Genomic DNA, 18,351 nt, shown 5'->3' on the forward strand with positions numbered 1-18,351 from the left:
TTGTTCTCTAGAATTGCAGGTTCGGACTAAGACATCCCTTTGTGATATGAAGAAAAGATGACCAGGCAACGTGTGCCACATATGTTTAAGTTACCGCATGCTGTGTCTTGCCTGGCGAAATGAGACTAGCTCGTCTGACCGTGGTGACAAATTGTTTTGGGGATTTCCCCAGAGATTATTCGAGTCAAACTTTTAGATTTAATAAACTTTAAGCCCACCAACCCCTCCCCTCCTTGTTTCTGACCTCTGCCTGCCACTCTTCATCGTCTCTATGATTTTGTAATTGGACAGAAAGTACTAGCTCACTATATTACTCCAGCACCAGCCAGCTGTAGGGTCGGTGTCAGCAGCCGCAGTGGTAATTACAGTCAAGATGGCCCCGCGTCGAGAACTAATTGTCTCTCCTTAACAAGCTGAACTCAATTAGAGCATTGAATTCAAGAGCTGTCCACTGTCCTGACATTGGTAAATCGTGTTGTAAAATAACCACCGTGAGGGGCAATGCACCACACCGCCAGCAGTGCCATCTTGTGACACCAGAGGGCACTGTCTGCTCGTGAATGTGGCGCTCTCACAGATGTCCGTCCATCTCCTCTGGGAGACTATGATGACTTGCACTGCATTGTACCGTGTGAATGTGATTTACCGCAGTCACTGTGCTGGCTTCTTAGGCTTTGACTTTCAAGCTCATTCTTTTTTTCCAGTAAGGTTTTATAGCTGCACATACTGCTGCTGCTTTCCATTACAGCAAACATAAAGGAATCAAACCATTCAGTTATTCATTTACCTGCTAAACACCAATATAGAAATTTAAAGGTCAAGACATCGCGACAGCTTTCTAGTGACTGAATTTCAAACTGTAGGTAGGGCTGTGACACAAACATGGGGCAAGATTATTAGAGCAGTAAGAATAGAAACATTTCTGCTTTTTCAATTCGGTGACAGCTGAGTTACAAGTTGCCCTTGCTTCATTTTAGTTACTACCCAAACAAGTTGGGTAGCACTAGTTTGGATAACAACATCCATAAGCATAGCTTCAGACCCACAGATCTGCATATGAATATGCAAAATCTGTGGGTCTGAAGCTTTCTGAGAGCCTAATCGTTTACCAGATTGGGAATTCTTTCACCTGCAAATTGCAGAAAGGACCCAGAATAACTGGTTAGTATGTTGCAGGTTCAAAACACCTCCATTGCAGTTTCCACCACCAAAAATGGAACGGCCAGGCTTAGAGACATACAAGTCAAATGTAGGGGTACCAGTGCAGACTGTGTTTGAACCATCAGACTGTTGGAAACTGGTCACTTACATCTGCTTATGTGGGTCAAACAAAACCATCACTGACTCTCTGTCCCCTCCTGCACCTTTTACCTGCCTTTACAGTCAGCTATGGCATTCCTCTACCTGTGATCAGTGTCTCAGTCACTTCAGCCACTAGCTTGACTGACACGAGAAGATGAGCCTCGCTAACCAGAGCGTGTCAGCGGAGTTTGCCACAGCTGAAGACATGTATGGCATAACGAGTGGGAGCAGGTGAAGAGTTTAACTTCTGTCTTCTTTTCATTGCAGCATGTGATGAGTGGACAGTGTTACCCCGACCGGACCTGTACCACGATGTCAACCGCTTCGGACACTCTGCAGTCTTCAGTGATGGGTACTTACTTACTTACTTAATTGAAAACTCACAGGATTAAAAGTGGAAAATCCTCTGCAGTACATATATGAATCTCCTTAAACATGAGCTCCTGTATGATTTTTCTTCTTCATTCGATTCCTTTCCTGTTTGTTTTATTTATGATTTGACTTGTTAGATGGATGATAGAACAACCACAAAACCTCAGCAGAGGCTAGCAGAGAGGAAATGAGGAACACAAAAACGTAGAAAGCTGCCGTTTGTTGTCGAAAAACGATTAAAAAGGATTGTTGTTAAGAAAGAGAAGCTGAATTCATGAATGGATGCTTTGGCATCCAGAGTGAGAGTTGAGAATAGAACAAGAGATTTTCAAGTATTGGCAGCAGACTTTCTGTTCAAAATGAGTTCCTTTGTTGGCTCAAACCCTTCAAATACACGTCCTTTGCTTGATAGGGGACAATTGCAACACATGTGGGGTTATTGTTGCTTCTTAAATTGTGCTGAATTTATGGTGTAGCATAAGGAAATGGTCTTACACTGTGGCAGCACAGAGCGGGGACAAAGGGGAAACACTTGAAGCAAAGGAAAATGAGCAAACAGTGCATCACAGGGAAAAATCAAACCCTTGTTGCCTTGGGAAAAGCTGTGTGGATCCATACATGACATTTCATTATCAGTCTGCAATATGAATAGATTGTGATGGGGATGGTGCTGCGAGCAGAAGCGATGACTCATCACTAAATATGATCTGCTCTGCCAGCAGAGCAAGACACTGCGATCCATATTAAATTATACATCCTGTTGTATAGAAGACATTAAATATTAACATTAATCACGACCCCTGTTTGGGGCAGTCCTTATATTACTCATGACTCCACTTCCTTGGGAGCAGTTCAAAGTTTGTTCATGCATTCATTAACTGTTCGAGTTCAGCACGATCAAAAGTTCACAGCAGTCAAACTGAGCTTTTTAAAAAAAAATTTATTAAGCAAAATGACGATAAGCAAGTTTACGAGATGCCGTAATAAGGTTTAAAAAACACGCTCTACTGCTGTAGTCCTGAATGTCAGGTTTGAGTTGTAATGTTGTAGACAGAGACTGATGTACCTGCTCCTAACATTAACTTAAGTACTACAGCAAAACTCTACAAGCATCCTTTGGTCTAAACTTTAAAGTAAAGGATCTGCATTTGCTTTCAGGCCCCCCCCCAAAAAACCTGGCACAGTCTTTCCTTTGAACTGCGTCTTGCCATCTCAGTGACTTTCTTTAAATTCTCTGTTAAAAAACAGTTTTCATAATATTTTTTGAAAGAAAATGATTGGGAGGGAAAACACACGCTTTCACTATCCGTAAGACTTTTTCTCTACAATGACTCACATCTTTTAAATGAGAAGGAAAGAAAGTGGCTAACTGATGTAGTCCCCTGCAAGACTACCATGTTCTCCTCCTCCCGATCTAGGCACTCAGCAGGATGTCCTCAGCGTGCAGTTTGAAGTGTGCCCTCCATGATCCGGTGGAGTGGGGGGGGCTTTTGATCAGACTTGTGCAAATTACCCATCTACCCGGCCGGGCAGCCTGTGAATGGGTAATTGGTGAATGAGTCTGAGAGCATGCATACGCTTAGGCCCACGCTCACAGAGTAATCCCAGTAGCTGAACATAGGCCAGTGGAGAAACATGTTCAGAAACGACCTGGACCCATCATCAAAATGCACTCTAACACGCGCACAGTAGGGGGTCCTGTCAGGTCCATCTGCACAGGAAGGGAGCGCTTGTTGGGGATTTAGCAGACTTAAGAGGCAGGTTGAAGCCCAGAGAAGAGGAGGATCACTTAGAGTGTGCAAAAAGGGTTGAAATTGGGCAAAATAGTAGTAGTAGTAAATTCACTTGTCTTACTTCCTGAATCCCTTCCCTCCTAACGTCTATTTCGCCTCTTTTCATGTGTTCTCCTGCAGCGTTATGTACGTGTTCGGTGGCTTTAACAGTCTACTGCTCAGCGATGTCCTCACGTACACCTCGCCCAGCTGCTCGGCCTTTTCCAGCCCGACGTCCTGCAGCCAGGCCTGGCCAGGAATTCACTGCGTGTGGAACGCCACCCAGGAGGCCTGCCTGCCTTGGGAAAGCGACGTTATCGGCACTGAACAGCAGCAGCAGCCCTCCTGCAACACGAGATCATGTAGGTGACGTTACAGTTGCATTGAAATGCCACATCGGCATGGGAAGTGACACGTGAGGCTAATCCAAGATAATTTGGGGTTCTCGATGCTTTCCTTCAGTGTGTGCAGAACTCATCTGCATTCGCTTCACTGATGTCCGATGAGATGCATAGACTGCCAGAAACGGCATGTTTGTCATGAGCTGCCAACACAGTTCCTCACATCAAAGAGTGAAAATGAGCAAAAAAATATGTCACCTGGGTGTTTCCCTCTGTGTGTGTGATTGTGCGTGTTTGTGTATATGTGGAAAGTTTTGGAATGTGGAAAATATGGCCCTCATGCATCATCCAGAAACAAACAGTTATACCTATAACTTCTGTTCCCTGAAGGAGAGGAATGAGGTCCAACACATAAGTATGGAACATGTATACACACCCCATAGAGCAGCTAACAAACTGGAGTCGGACCACCAGCATCACCAGTGTGCAGTAGACCCAGCACAAAGGACACCATGAGCCATCAAAGGGGACCACTTTAAAAAAGCGGGACAAAGCGGGATCCTTGGTGCTGTACGCCAGTGAGATAGCTTCTATTATCCAGTGGGACAGCCTCTGTTTAAACAGGGGTCTACCTGTAGCCGGATTAGCGAAGCAGACAACGACTGGTCTCATAAACGCACATTCTGAGTGCTCTTAATGTTTGTACATAGCACACGTGCATCCTCTTCTGCTTCTTAGATGCAAAAGAAGAGGAGCAACAGCTCAGATGCTCAAATTCCATTGAGCTATAAGATACAGGAATGACCTTGGGTAAATATGCCGCATTCGGGCACAATATGACCCTGAGGCCATCAGGAGAGAACTGTGTGCAGGAGGGATGCACAGACAGAGCGTGAAGGTCACCTACTCGCTTTCCAGAAGCCAAAGGGAGAAGCAATGCAGTCTTATATGAAAGAAATTTTGTATACATAGACTCAGTGGGTTCAAAGGGGTCCACAAGGGGGCTCCAGCCCCAAAGACCCATGCAGGGACGCTGGACCTAACCACGGGTCTCAGGCGGCAAACCCTTTTACAAAAACTTATGGCAAGGAGATGTGCACCTGGTGTCACCCAGTCAAAACCAATATGATAAGCAGATATTGCTACATCTCCTGCAGGAATATCAAAATACCCACAACAGAGCACTGGAATGGAGGTTTGCGCCGGTCCTAGCACCACTGCTTGAAGGTTTGGTTGAGGCTCTAGCACAACTGCCAAGGCCTTGGTGCTAACAGACTCATTATATCCAAGTGCCATGACTTTGTTGGCCATCAAGGGGCCACTAGAATCAGAGAGAGCTGCTATCGACACACTCTCTAGAACTGGAGATATTATTTCCACTAGGGGAAATGCATACAGGACTGGCCACTGGTGCGCTAGCGCATCCATGCCCAGGCATGCATTGTGGCCGATTATGGAGAAGAACAAGCATATTATGTAGATGATGAGATATTCAAGGACTTCACAATTTTATGTTGAGAACATTCTGAAATTGTTGTTGACAGTTTTTTGCTAATTGGAGAACCTCTGCCCACCTTCTGAGAAACTAAAAACTTTCTGGCACAACTTCACCTGCTTCCAAGGTGCATGGAGAGGATGAAAGAATTCAAAAAGCAGGTACCAACGCGTTTCGGCTTGTGGCCTTCATCAGGGTCATAGTAAAACATTGTAAAAAATTGCTTAAATACAAGACAGGAAACAGAAAAAAAATTCAAATTAACCAGTCAAAACTTCATAGATAGGTCAGCTGACATATAACAGGTAGGTATTGGTTAATTGGTTAAGTCACGCCCAAGTAAATACTGGACTAGATCATTAATGATGAGGATGGGGGGGTGACATAACCCCCATATGTCTGAAAATAACACATGCATGAAATGCATAAGAAGGATACTATAAATATACACACAGATAAAGAAAAGAAAAGAAAAAAAAAAAGGCCGTCTTTAATGGTAAAAACACGTTTGAATTAGAAAACAAGATTACATCATCACATGGGAACACATTTGTTAAAAGATCCTTATTTATGTCTCTAAAATATAAAGTCTCTAAAATGTAGACTTAAGATGAGATGTCTTGAACGCTACTCCTTCTTTGGCTGAAATAACAAGATTAATTGAATAAGCATTACTCATATGAGAGTAATTTAACTGATAAAATTAGGATAAAAAATTAAAAATAAATTATTATATTATTATTTTATTTTATTTTTTATTTTTTTTTTTAAAAAGGTGTAGTTCATAAAAACTCATTGATAGAAAAATCCTCATTCATACCTCTGGGGTGCAGACTCTTAAAACGGAATATCCAAAATGCTTCTCTTTTTTTCTGGATAAAATTTATATTGCCACCTCTTTGGTTTAGTTTGATGGCTTCAATGCCGAGGAAAAATAATGGTGAATTTGGATGTTTATCATTGAAGTGTCTTGCAACAGGGCTGGTTAAATCATTCCTCTTGATCGAACTTCTGTGTTCATTAATTCGATCTTTAAGAGGATGTTTCTCCTATATATATTTTATTGCATGGGCACTGTATCATGTAGATTACATTTTTAGTTCTGCATGTGATAAAGCCCTTTATGGCAATGGTTTTGTCACCTAGAGGGTCTTTGAATGATTTAACATTTTTGGTGTATTGACAATTAATGCATGCCCCACACTTGAAATTACCATGTAGGTTATGGGTTATCAGGGTTTTATCTGGAGTAATAGGGTCCTGGCAAGCTCTAACAAGCCCATCTTTAATATTCCTTCCTCTCCTGTAGGTTATCATTGGTGGTTCTTTAAAGGTACCTAATAAGTACCTTTAATAAACTCTGGCTATAAAAACAAGAATTGACCTGGTGCTAATTAAATTAATTAGTTGCAAAATGTCCCACCAGCTGTTTCCTTTTAGGACCACTTACTTTTTTACTTTTACTTTTTACCAGTCTTTTTTTGCCTCCGTCCCAACTTTTTAAAGATGTATTGCTGCTCAAAATTAGCTAATATTTAGTAGTACATTTTCCCAGTTTCAACACTCGTTATGGTTTCTGTGTTCTGGATCCTGGATTCTGTTTTTGTTTACATTTTGTGTGATGTGCAAACTTGTTTGTTTGTTTTTTAATTGCATTGAGGTTTTATAACATTTTGATTTCTAATAATAAACATCCCCCAACACTAACGCTTGTGACACTGATGCACCCGCACACGGTTTCTTACATGTGAGCGTGCGCGTCAGTGAGGTAATCACGAAGGACAGTCCAGCCTTCTCTCTCTGCTTCCTGTTGAGAGTTGTCTTCCGTTTGTTTGTCAATTGTCACACAAAGAGGAAAACCCAGAAACATCCGCCTTTCTCCTCGACACGGCTGTCTTATTTTCCGGTCTTGCTTCTACAGCAGTGCTGGCAGATGGAAACCGCTCCATGGCATCTCTTTGAGGCACATTAAATACAAGGGATGCTATCATGCAGTCAACACTGGATACCCCGAAAGAGACCGCTAATGTTTTGACTGAGCTGTGGTTATTGGCAGAAATAGTTACTGGTTGCTTTGACTTCTGGACTGACTGGAAGATTTCTGTCTCTGTTCTTATAAATTAATTAGTTTAAAAAAATAATGTGCACCCTGTTCTACATTTTGCAGACGGTGATGCTGAGAGATGTGACCAGTATACCGACTGTTACAGCTGCACTGCCAACACCAACGGCTGCCAGTGGTGTTCGAGCCAATGCGTGTCTCTCGGAAGTAACTGCACCTCTGCATCGGTAAGAAAACTTGCTCTCCACCCTGCTCAGAGCATTTGGGGACATCACATCCAACTCTGTTACATATAGGAGCTGAAGAGGTGCTTCTTATAAGCCTGGGAGGATCCAGAAAGCAGGATATATCAGGTTGTAGAGAAGGGGCCCGCTGGGTTTACTGCCTGCAGTCACCTCATTGCTTGGGGGAGAAAAAAACCCCACTTTGTTGGACATTAAACACCGTTCATGGTTTTGTTGGACACCGGTGGTTTCTCTGCATGCTGCAGAACTTTAAAATCTGATGTTTACATGCGTGGATGTGTTTTCACTTCAGCAAACATTGCCTAACATTTTGTTGCCACGCAAGCTGAGTGCAATTTTGCAACTTATTGTAATACATGAATAGGTAGTGTTGTTATGATCCCGAGCAGTCAGAGGCTCTTTGAAGCACAGAGTAATGAATGCTCAGACACAATCGTTTCCCGGAGCCAATTCCAGTGCAGCTTCACTAATTTTGGTAACTTTTTGTTGCTTTCAATGGACCACACAAACGTTATTGTACCGAATCTTTATTTCATTTTTCTCCAAAGGTTATTTCATCTTAAAACATGCATGAGAGGGAAAAATACAGCCTGTCTCAGTCCAGCCCATGTGTCCTTAAAAGAAATCAAAAAAATCTGAGAGGTTATATTATGTTAATGACTCTTGAGGCAAATTACTTTATTGAGTCTACACTGCCATGCAACATGGCTCCAGCAGAGGATGCTCCATGTATGTGTGCAAACAAACCCTTTTTGGGGATTTTCTGTGATGGTCAGTAGCACCCTTCACACACCGACTGATAAATGTTTTGACTTTCCGTCTTGCAGCTCTGTTATAATGTACACTCACTGGCCGGTTTGTAAATACACCTGTTCAGCTGCTAAGTAATGCAAATATCTTAGTCCGCCAATATAACTGCAAGCTACTCAATGCATTTAGGCATTTTAGACATGATCAAAATGACCTGCAGAAATTCAAAGTGAGCATAAGTGTGTGAGTGTGTCTGGGTGATTTGAGGGACTTGAATGGCATGCTTGTATGTAAAAGATCCAGTGAGCAGCAGTTTGGGCAAAAATACCTTGTTGATGCCTGAGGTCAGAGAACAGTGGCCACACTGCTTCGATCTGATAGGATGGCAACAGTAACTCAAATAACCAGTCGTTAAAACCAAGGTGGTGTGGCGTAATGGTGTTGGTGATATTTTGTTGGCACACTTTAGGTTCATTCATAGCAAGTGAATATTGTGTGAATGCCAAAGCCTTACCAGAGTATGGCTTCTGATTATAATCATGAGCACACAATGTGGTCCCTTTATGACTACAGTGTGCCCATCATCTGCTGCTTCCAGCAGGATATCACACCATGTCACAAACCTGAAATGATTCAAACCGCTTTTTTGAACGTGACAGCGAGTTCAGTGTACTCAAGCGGCCTCCACAGTCATCAGATCTCAGTCCAGTGGAGCATCTTTGGAGTGAGGTGGAACAAGAGGTTCACAGCAGCTGTGTGATGCTGTCACTGTCAATATGGAATTAAGGCACTTCGTCAACCCAGCACTAGCGGAGCGTGTCTAAGAAAGTGGCTCGAAAATGTGTTTTCATCAAATAGTGATGCTGATCTGTGCTGCGGTGGTATCTCAGCTTCATCCATCCATCCATCCATCCATTCGCTTCCGCTTATCCTTTCCGGGGTCGCGGGGGGCGCTGGAGCCTATCCCAGCTGTCATAGGGCGAGAGGCGGGGTACACCCTGGACAGGTCGCCAGTCTGTCACAGGGCCAACACACAGGGACAGACAACCATTCACGCTCACATTCACTCACACATTCACACCTAGTGACAATTTTGGATTATCCAATTAACCTATCCCCTCAAACTGCATGTCATTTGAGGTATCTCAGCTTCTACGAGTAAAAACATTTCATCCATTCTTTCATTGTATGATTACCACAATATATTTATTCATAATAAGAAGGTGAACATTAATATTTTCTTCCTTTTTATTGAAGCAGGTATGTCGAGTAATGGTTTTTACAGTTTGTCGTGAGTCCATGTTTATAACATAACATAATGTGTTTCATTAGGGACCTGAGCAGTAAGATTTAGGCTAATTTAAATGTTTATATAATATATAAGTGGATTGTTTTATGTAAGTAATGTAGGGGGAAGAAAGAAGAAACAGTTCTAAGATAAAATTCTTGTTTAATAAGAAAAAAAGGACTCGGGCTTTCTGTGCAAGCAAATATACTATTACTAAAATAATCAGCCATGTCTACTAAATGGATAGACTTGAGCATAATTCAGTGCTTTGTGTGAGAACTAATGAAACATTTTCATGTTTGCTGAATCTGGTTTGTCAATCTATGATCAGATTACTCCTCTGTTAGCCGCCGGCAGACTCGCACAGTTCAAATGTCTCTTTCAGCACTCTTATCTGCACAGTATGTGAGAAATGAGTCTCAATATCTCTGACTTCAGTTATTAAATAATCGAATATTTAAATTCAAATAGCTGTGTTGTTGGAAAAAAGAAGACTTTGATATTTTCCTTTTTTTTTCTTTTTTTTTTTCAGTACATCCAAATCTTTTTGAAAGAATGTGAAAAGATCTGTCTGGTCCTCGTATATCTGTTCCCCTTTATTCTGCGTGACTAATAAAAAATGCTTCCTTTTTTTTTTTGTTTTGTTGTTTTTGTTTCATCTGAATGAAAATCATTTACGCATCATGAAATGTAATTGTTTGGCAGTTTGGAGTCCAAAGTGTTGATGTCTGTTGTTTTCGGGTTTCTTTTCTCAGGGGGCCATAGCCGAGTATGAAGTTTGCCCCAAGGACAACCCGTCGTACGTGTGCAACAAGAAAACAAGCTGCAAGAGCTGTGCTGTGGACCAAAACTGTCAGTGGGATTCTCGCAACCAAGAGTGCATCTCGCTGCCAGGTAACAGGGATGCTTGGAAGAAATAAAGCAGTTTAATTTGAAGAGATTACAACAGCACACACACACACACACACACACACACACACACACACACACACACACACACACACACACACACACACACACATATATACAGGCAGAAGGTAACACGAATCATGCTTAGTTTCTGAAACCTAGAGGTGTGAAACTGATAACAGAAGTTAAATAGTCAAATATTGATATACAGCACAGATAAGCAGGAAGTGCTGAACATATTCACCAATTTTATCTCTCTAGTTATCAAACCCAAGTTAACTTTTCATTTATCAGATAAAGTCTGTCAGAAGGAAAGTCACTCCTACGCATGTTTCTTTACAATTATATTTTATTTTTCAGTGAGAAACTAAATAGATTTACGTAATTACTTCTGAAATCTCCATCCATCCATTCTCTTTGCTGGAGCCTATCCCAGCTGTTTTAGGGCGAGGCAGGGTACACCCTGAACAGGTCGCCAGTCTGTCGCAGGGTTAACACACAGAGCCAGACAACCATTCACACCTATGGGCAATTTAGAGTTACCAATGAATCTATCCCCACTAACAGAAAGACCCTGGCCTGATGTTGGAATTGAACTTCTTGCTTTGAGGCGACAGTGCTAACCACCAAGCCACCGTGCTGCCCCCTCTGAAATCTATTAAAAATTATTAGCCAAATGCTACACAGTGATGAAAGCTCTGTTTCTACAGAAGTGTAGACCAAAGACTAAGAACAGAGAATAAAATTAAAAACACAGCAGAAATATTCTTGGTTTTAGTTTACAAGTTACCTGATGAGGCATTGACGGACATGTTTGAAACTTTGGATGTCTGCAAGATGGAGAGAACTGCTTTCTAAAAGTTCTGTACTTTTATTATAACGCCTGTACTGCTTCTGACATACAATAATAATTAAAAAGACTGAAACTAATAAGAAAACTAAACTGAAGCTGGCCAGTTTTTCCAGTGGATATACAGTCAGCTTGCATATTAGCCTACCAGCTGTGTCAGAAGTATTGACGTCTACTCTCTCCGCTGCAGAGAACGTGTGTGGTGAAAGCTGGCACCTGGTGGGCAACTCTTGTCTGAAATTCATCACGACCAAGGACTCGTATGATAACGCCAAGCTGACCTGCAGGAACCACAACGCCGTCCTGGCTTCTCTGACCACGCAAAAGAAGGTGGACTTTGTCCTGAAGGAGCTGCAGATAATGAGCGTGGTGGTAAGGAGAAGGGGGCGATTGGAGGGGGAAGTGACCAGGATATTAATTATCGGATTAGAGAAAATGTGATATTCTCCTTGGGGAAATTGGGTCATCAGACCAGCAGAGAGAAAGATACCGATAAGACTTGAGATGCGCGGAGAGTGCCGGAGATAAAAATGGATAATTACAGCAAAAAGATCAAATCAGGCAAAGACTGAAGAATGATACACTACTTAGACAACTAATGATGTCGTCTACAAAGAGCATCTTCTTTGATATACTGTCTTGTTGAAAAAAGCGCATGTACACATTAGAAGAGTAACTCAATAACAGTTACACACTGGTTCAAAAAAAGACCACATCTGAAGTCCACTGTAAAAAAGATTTTTATTTCTCATGTTTTGCTCTGATTGATGAGCATAAATGGACTCTTGTGCACCTTCTCTAGTTTTTGCCCTTGGCTGTCTTTTCAGTAGCTTTTGAAATCTTGTCTTTTCCTTCTTAATGTGAATGAGCTCTGGTTGGATTCTTTTTTTTTTTTCTTTGTGTGTGTGTGTGTGTGTGTGTGTGTGTGTGTGTGATTTTTGAACCATTAAGCGTGAAACAAATCTCCCATTAACAGATCTCTTCCTCAGAGCTCAGACATCTCTTACTCGCTCCGTTAGAGCACATGCACAAAAATCTATCCCTGCGATCGATCAACCATCGCAAGCTGCCGTCTTTATTCTGTTCACGTATCCGCAGATATGGACGGACGCACTGTTGGGTATCGGGTTGTAAAGTCTGAATTCAACTTTTAAGTTGGTTGGGGTTAAAACTTCCTTAGGTTTGTAAAAATTTGTGCATTTACCAAACATAAAAGTTAGAAGATTTAACAGATGTTTTATCTTCTCCAATAATAGAATTATCTGATTTCTTTTCCCCCTCATTTTGAAATGTTTGACATAAAATGATTTTATTACATTTTGCACATTAAACCATTAAGAATTCAATCAGTTCATTCATAAATAGACGAGAAAAAGATGCGTAGATAATGGAGAAAGTATTTTGTAACATCAGGAAAGTCCCTACAAAAAAAAGAAAGAAAAGTTATATAGCTCTTCGTAGTTTCTAATTACATACCAAATGCAAATACTGCCTCCTTTAACTTAGGCCACCCATGCAAAAAAAGCGATCCTGCAAAGTGCCTTGCAGCCACCACACGGCAAATCTAATGCTGAAGCTAAATAAGACAAAAGGGGTCTAAATCACAAAGTCAGGCTGGAATTAAAGAAGGGTCTTTCATCCATTCTAATGAAATCGTGTAGATTTCCCCTGCTGGTCTAAATTTGTTCTGGTGGTTGCTTTTCGGTAATCTTTGTGCTTAAGGGTAGAGAATAATGGAAGCTTAACCGCTCTGGAATAACATTGGTTTTCAATGATACGGGCGCGGAGATTTGGGAACAGGCTTCACGAGTCGCCCTCCCTTGTTGTATTGATGGTGTACATCCAGTTCAGCAGTTCCAACGGTTTCCAGGCAGGTTTAATCAATCCGAGAAATGGCGATTGTATTCGATCTCAAAGGTACAGTTATTCCTCTCATGCCTGTGAGAGAGAGAGAAAAGTCTTTTTGTTTACTACTATTGCAATATTAAAGCCATTGATTAGAGATGAGTTGGATAACGGAGCTTCTCAAGTCAACTGAGGTAAAGCTGCCTTTATTGCCACTGCGTCTGGTGCAGTGTGTTGCACGTCAGTATGAATGAAAAGATGCACCGACATTTTCTCTTTGTGTTGTAGTCAACATATGTTTTTTGGACTTGATTTAGTTAAGCTGAAGATTAAATCAGTTTAAGTGTAACTGACGCTTAAGTCTGAGATGTTTTCTAGAAAAATCTGGCAGCAAACTGTTACCAAATTCGATCAGAGCAAAGAGCCATCGTGTGAAATCCTCCTTTGGTTTGCTGTTTACAGTACAAGGCCACTGTGACGCCGTGGGTAGGGCTCAGGAAAATCAACGTGTCCTACTGGTGCTGGGAGGACATGTCGCCGTTCACCAACACCACCCTGCAATGGCTGCCGGGCGAGCCAAGCGACGCCGGGTTTTGCGGCTACCTGGCCGAGCCGGCAGCCACCGGACTGAAAGCTCAAACCTGCATAAGCCCGGTGAATGGCAGCCTGTGCGAACGACCAGGTGAGCTCACTATGTTTATATTTTAAAGTCTGTTAATGCACATGTATTTTTAAATAACAGAAAAAAGAAGTTGCATGCATGAGTAATGTCATGTCTAAGAATTAGCTGAAGAGAAAAGGTTTTTTCCTCTGTAACCTTTCTGTCCGTGCTGGTTGAGGCTGCACAAGTAGATTGTCATGCCTGATGCTCATTTTTGTTGCAGATGCCTCATGTCTGCCTGATGAGGCTGTCATTAGGCTGATACTGGGTACACAAAAAGGCAGATGGACGCCTAAATGGATTTGTGAATAGCTATGAGGCTCATTATACCTCTTGCTGTAACAATGACACCTTTTAAAATTCACTTGTGTTCATTTCTGACCCTTTAAAATGAGCTTAAGAGACTCATAGCTGCTGGTTTATAATGCCCTGGAGTTCAGCAGAGGGCTGATGTCCCACAGAGGCATCCGTACTAAAAGAGTTTGTTGCATTGTACAGCCAACCACAGTGCCAAGCAGTGCCGGACACCCTGCGCCATGAGAACCACCTGCAGCGAATGCACCAGCAGCAGCAGCTCAGAGTGCATGTGGTGCAGCAACATGAAGCAGTGCGTCGACTCCAACGCCTATGTAGCCTCCTTCCCCTTTGGCCAGTGTATGGAGTGGTACACCATGAACACTTGTCCACGTAAGAGATCATTTTCCCGTTATTGCAATTCGATTTTATTTCATCTGCCTACATGTTATAAAAGTATAGCTTCTCTATAGTTTCACTGTTCCTCCCTTTTTTGCCCAATGCCCTTGTACAGCCTTGGCCTGAGGGTCATTTCGTAACCAAACAATGAAGATGAGAAACCAATTAACCACATTAAAGTGGGACTGAGGATTCCTGACTAAAACCAAGTTTTAAAACCTTTAGCCGTTTAATGTAGCCCTTTACATTTTAAATTCTTAATCTCCTTTTAGTAATACTTTATTTAACAGAGTTATTTCTTAGAATGAAATATGTAATGAATTGAATTTCAAGGGGAGTAAAAGAGTTTCATTTAATTGCTCCACTTAATGACTAATTTATGTTTTAGTCAGCACAGCATGTTGGTGAACATGGGGAAGAAAAAAATTAGTGAAATTTTAGGGTGGTTATTGAGCGTGCCATATGGGTGCAAATTGCCTGGTGTTTCCCATATTTCCTGTCTGATTTGACAGATTTATTATTTTTTTTAAATCAGTCATAAAATCATAAAGTGGCAAACAAATAATCTGAAAACAAAAGAAATGGTTAAATGCGTAGATGAGTTAAAAGAAGAGTGTAACGTTTTAAAGACTTTGCTTATTTCTTTATTTATCACTGCTGGGGGAGAGTTACTCTAAATGTAGGGAGCAGTAAAATTAGGCGCCCTTACCGTCGTCTTTGCTGCTGCAATTTGTAAATGTTTTGGATTCTTTTTGGAGTCCGATCAGCGGCGCATCACTGATCTCCTCGATCTCGGCGTCTCTCATTTAAAATCCCATTGATCGCACGTAAAATGTTTACTTTTAAGAGTTGCCAGCTCATGCCGGCTGCCCAGTCATTCTCCTACTTACTTTGAACAAATTGCAGCTGCTGCCATAGCAAAACACTCTACAAGAGCCCGACACTTGAAACCGTTGCAGCATTTCATTTAAAGCTCTGAAGCTGCAAGCAGCTACATGTATAACTACCAGCCCTTCAGTCGCGATTCATTAGTTGCAATTTGAGAAACGAGGAAAACCCGACGGAAAATAAAGCAATCTGAAATTTGTGTATGTAGTACTGTAGCTGCAGTTAATATACTCAATCATTCAAGCATATGCTGCTCTGGAGATCTTCACCAAACTTAAAAAAAGGCTTGTTGATTATTAGTCTGTAGAGTAGAGCAACTTTGGACTGTTTCGGGGGGTTTTAACCTCCATTTAGCTGAACAAATAAAATTGTAGCCCTCCACTGAATGGCGATGGGGATCGATAATCTGGTTTGATAGTTTGAAACCTGGTGCTTTTTGGATTTCGTCTTTGCAGCAGAGAACAATTTTCTTTTATGAAACCTAGCAGGTGAATCAAGTTATTATAGCCATCGATGGATGAACTGCTCATGGGGCGAGAGATGGAAATTAAAGGCACACATTCATGGGTCTTGAATTGTCTTTATGTGGTAATTGTGCCATGTTGACTGATGATGATTACATGTTAAATGCTTATAGGGCTTATAGATAGCTTTGGAAACTCTCTTCCTTTCCAAATTAAGTGGAAATGAAGCCAGATTTTTTTTTTTTTGAATAGAACACACATTCAGTTTTTCTAAAGAAACTGTTTGACATTTTTGACAACCGCATTCTTGCCGGGTTATAGATGTGAAGATCAATCCAGCTGTTCACTTTGAAGCTAAAAGCAAAGAGGCTAGCTTTGATTTAAAGAGTGAAATCCGGTGAAACCAGCTGGCACAACCCTGCCAAAGGTCAAGAGCTAACATGATGTAACCTGTAATGTGTGAGGAGATGATATTATAGCCATTTCCCTCCAGTTCCAGTGTCTTAGCTTTATTTTAAGCTAACTCAAAAATGATCACACTATCGCTTGCTTCCACTGACGAGTGTTTTATTCTTATATAAGCATAGTTTTGTCGGGAATTCAGAGCTCTGATTGTTGAAATACTGATGGCTTTGTTTGTACCTACCAACAATCATTTTTAAAAGCCATTTTTATTTTTTACATTCTGAAATATAAATACCTTTTTAATCACCTGGTGCTGTGTTGTGTTTCACTTCAGCGGAGAACTGTTCTGGATACAGAACGTGCGGGCAGTGTCTGGACCAGCCGGGCTGCGGTTGGTGCACTGACCCCAGTAACACGGGCAAAGGTCAGTGCATCGAGGGTTCCTACCGCGGGCCCTTCCAGACCTCTGTCCCGGCCCCTTCCACCCTTCCTGGTCTGCCCGCCAATCCTCAGCCGGCCCTCAACGCCAGCATGTGCCCGAGCGAATCAAAGTACAACTGGTCCTTCATTCACTGCCCAGGTGGGAACGTAATCTAAGATATTAGTTATGTGACATGTGTTTTTAAATGACATCCATGCAAATTATTTCACACACATATGTTGTGGGGATTACAAAAATGCTTGTCTGTTAAATCTGCATTGTAACAAAAAGCTAAATTAGAATTTATCAGACAAAAGGCATCCAAAGAAAGTATGTGTTTATGTTGCATTTTGGGAAAATGTGTTTCTGTATTGTCACTTTGGTTTATAATTGTTCCTCGTTATGTGGTACAGACTGGGGGACTGGCATTTGAAGGAAATACTCACTTAGCTTAATAACCATAGTGATCTTCTCATCTAAAATGATTGAAATGCTACTTTAAAGAGACTTCTGGCTGCTCTGATGCCTCTTATGACACACTCGAGCACTGGACAACAAACAGCTCTGGACGTTTATTTTACATAAATTTACATAAATTTCTCTGCTCAGAATAATCTACTCATTCCTTCATGTTCTTTCTTTATCGTGCCCCCCTCTCGTCTCGGGGGGTGATGTTTATGCAGTATGTTTGTTTACTCTTTTGCAGCTTGTCAGTGTAATGGTCACAGCCAGTGTGTCAACGAAAGCATCTGTGAGAAGTGCGAGGACCTGACAACCGGCCGACACTGCGAGAGCTGCATCTCCGGCTTCTACGGAGATCCGACCAACGGGGGCAGCTGCCAGCGTGAGTATCCGTGGGCCGTTCGGTGCGGCGCTAAATCAGCCAGTCGGTATTTCGGCACGCGGCTTCATTTAACTTGTCAGTATTTTACAGTCCATTTTTATGTCAGCCATTTTCCTGATTCCTCGCTGCACCGTAAAGCCTTCCCAGGGATATTAAAGATTTACTTCTTTACAGCTAATGCTGACAGTCAGTCAGTCGGACAACAAATCAATTGTCTATTCCTTCGACAGGTTAATTTAGCTTACCGGTATATTACAGCCACAGTGTATGTTGTGCGATTTCTACTTTTTATGCCTCCCTCTGGTATGTACATATATTTATTAAGTTCTGCGTCTGTGACAGTCAATCAATAACCTGTCCTGTCTCCATCCAGCATCGCTATCTTGTCAGCGTGCCCCCTCGGGGACATTAAAGGCATGCTTTACTTCACAGCTAATTGGTTTGACTCAAGAGGCATTATGTGGACAAGTAAAAAGTACACAGTCAGTGCCTCAAAATGGAGATTATTATCAAATAATCAAGATGACACGTGTACCTAAATGATGATAAATCATAAGGTGGCTCTTTTCTTCCAAGTCCCCCACTGTTAGCAGACTTGTATGTATTTCACAGCTGTTTCTACCAAGGGGGTGAGTCATTTTAAGAATGATAAATGATGATGAATTAATGCAAAGGATGATGCGCATTAACGTTTGTGCAGGCGCCTTAAAATGGGTCTTTTAAAAATCACCGAGCCTAACAGAC

General features: G+C 41.7%; 1 protein-coding gene across 4 annotated transcripts in view; it reads left to right on the forward strand.

Annotated features, from left to right (window-relative positions):
* The window catches only part of atrn (attractin), a 130,910-nt gene that overhangs the window by 28,847 nt on the left and 83,712 nt on the right, over positions 1-18,351 (forward strand). For all 4 annotated transcript variants that reach the window (XM_005453367.4, XM_005453369.4, XM_005453372.4 and 1 more), the window contains exons 11-19: positions 1,570-1,654; positions 3,588-3,808; positions 7,450-7,571; positions 10,383-10,521; positions 11,577-11,758; positions 13,694-13,913; positions 14,391-14,579; positions 16,677-16,922; positions 17,470-17,607. In XM_005453367.4, the coding sequence (XP_005453424.1) occupies positions 1,570-1,654; positions 3,588-3,808; positions 7,450-7,571; positions 10,383-10,521; positions 11,577-11,758; positions 13,694-13,913; positions 14,391-14,579; positions 16,677-16,922; positions 17,470-17,607 (1,542 nt within the window). The remainder of the gene's footprint in view (positions 1-1,569; positions 1,655-3,587; positions 3,809-7,449; positions 7,572-10,382; positions 10,522-11,576; positions 11,759-13,693; positions 13,914-14,390; positions 14,580-16,676; positions 16,923-17,469; positions 17,608-18,351) is intronic.

This window comes from Oreochromis niloticus, linkage group LG19 (assembly GCF_001858045.2).
Source record: "Oreochromis niloticus isolate F11D_XX linkage group LG19, O_niloticus_UMD_NMBU, whole genome shotgun sequence".
Classification (NCBI taxonomy): domain Eukaryota; kingdom Metazoa; phylum Chordata; class Actinopteri; order Cichliformes; family Cichlidae; genus Oreochromis; species Oreochromis niloticus.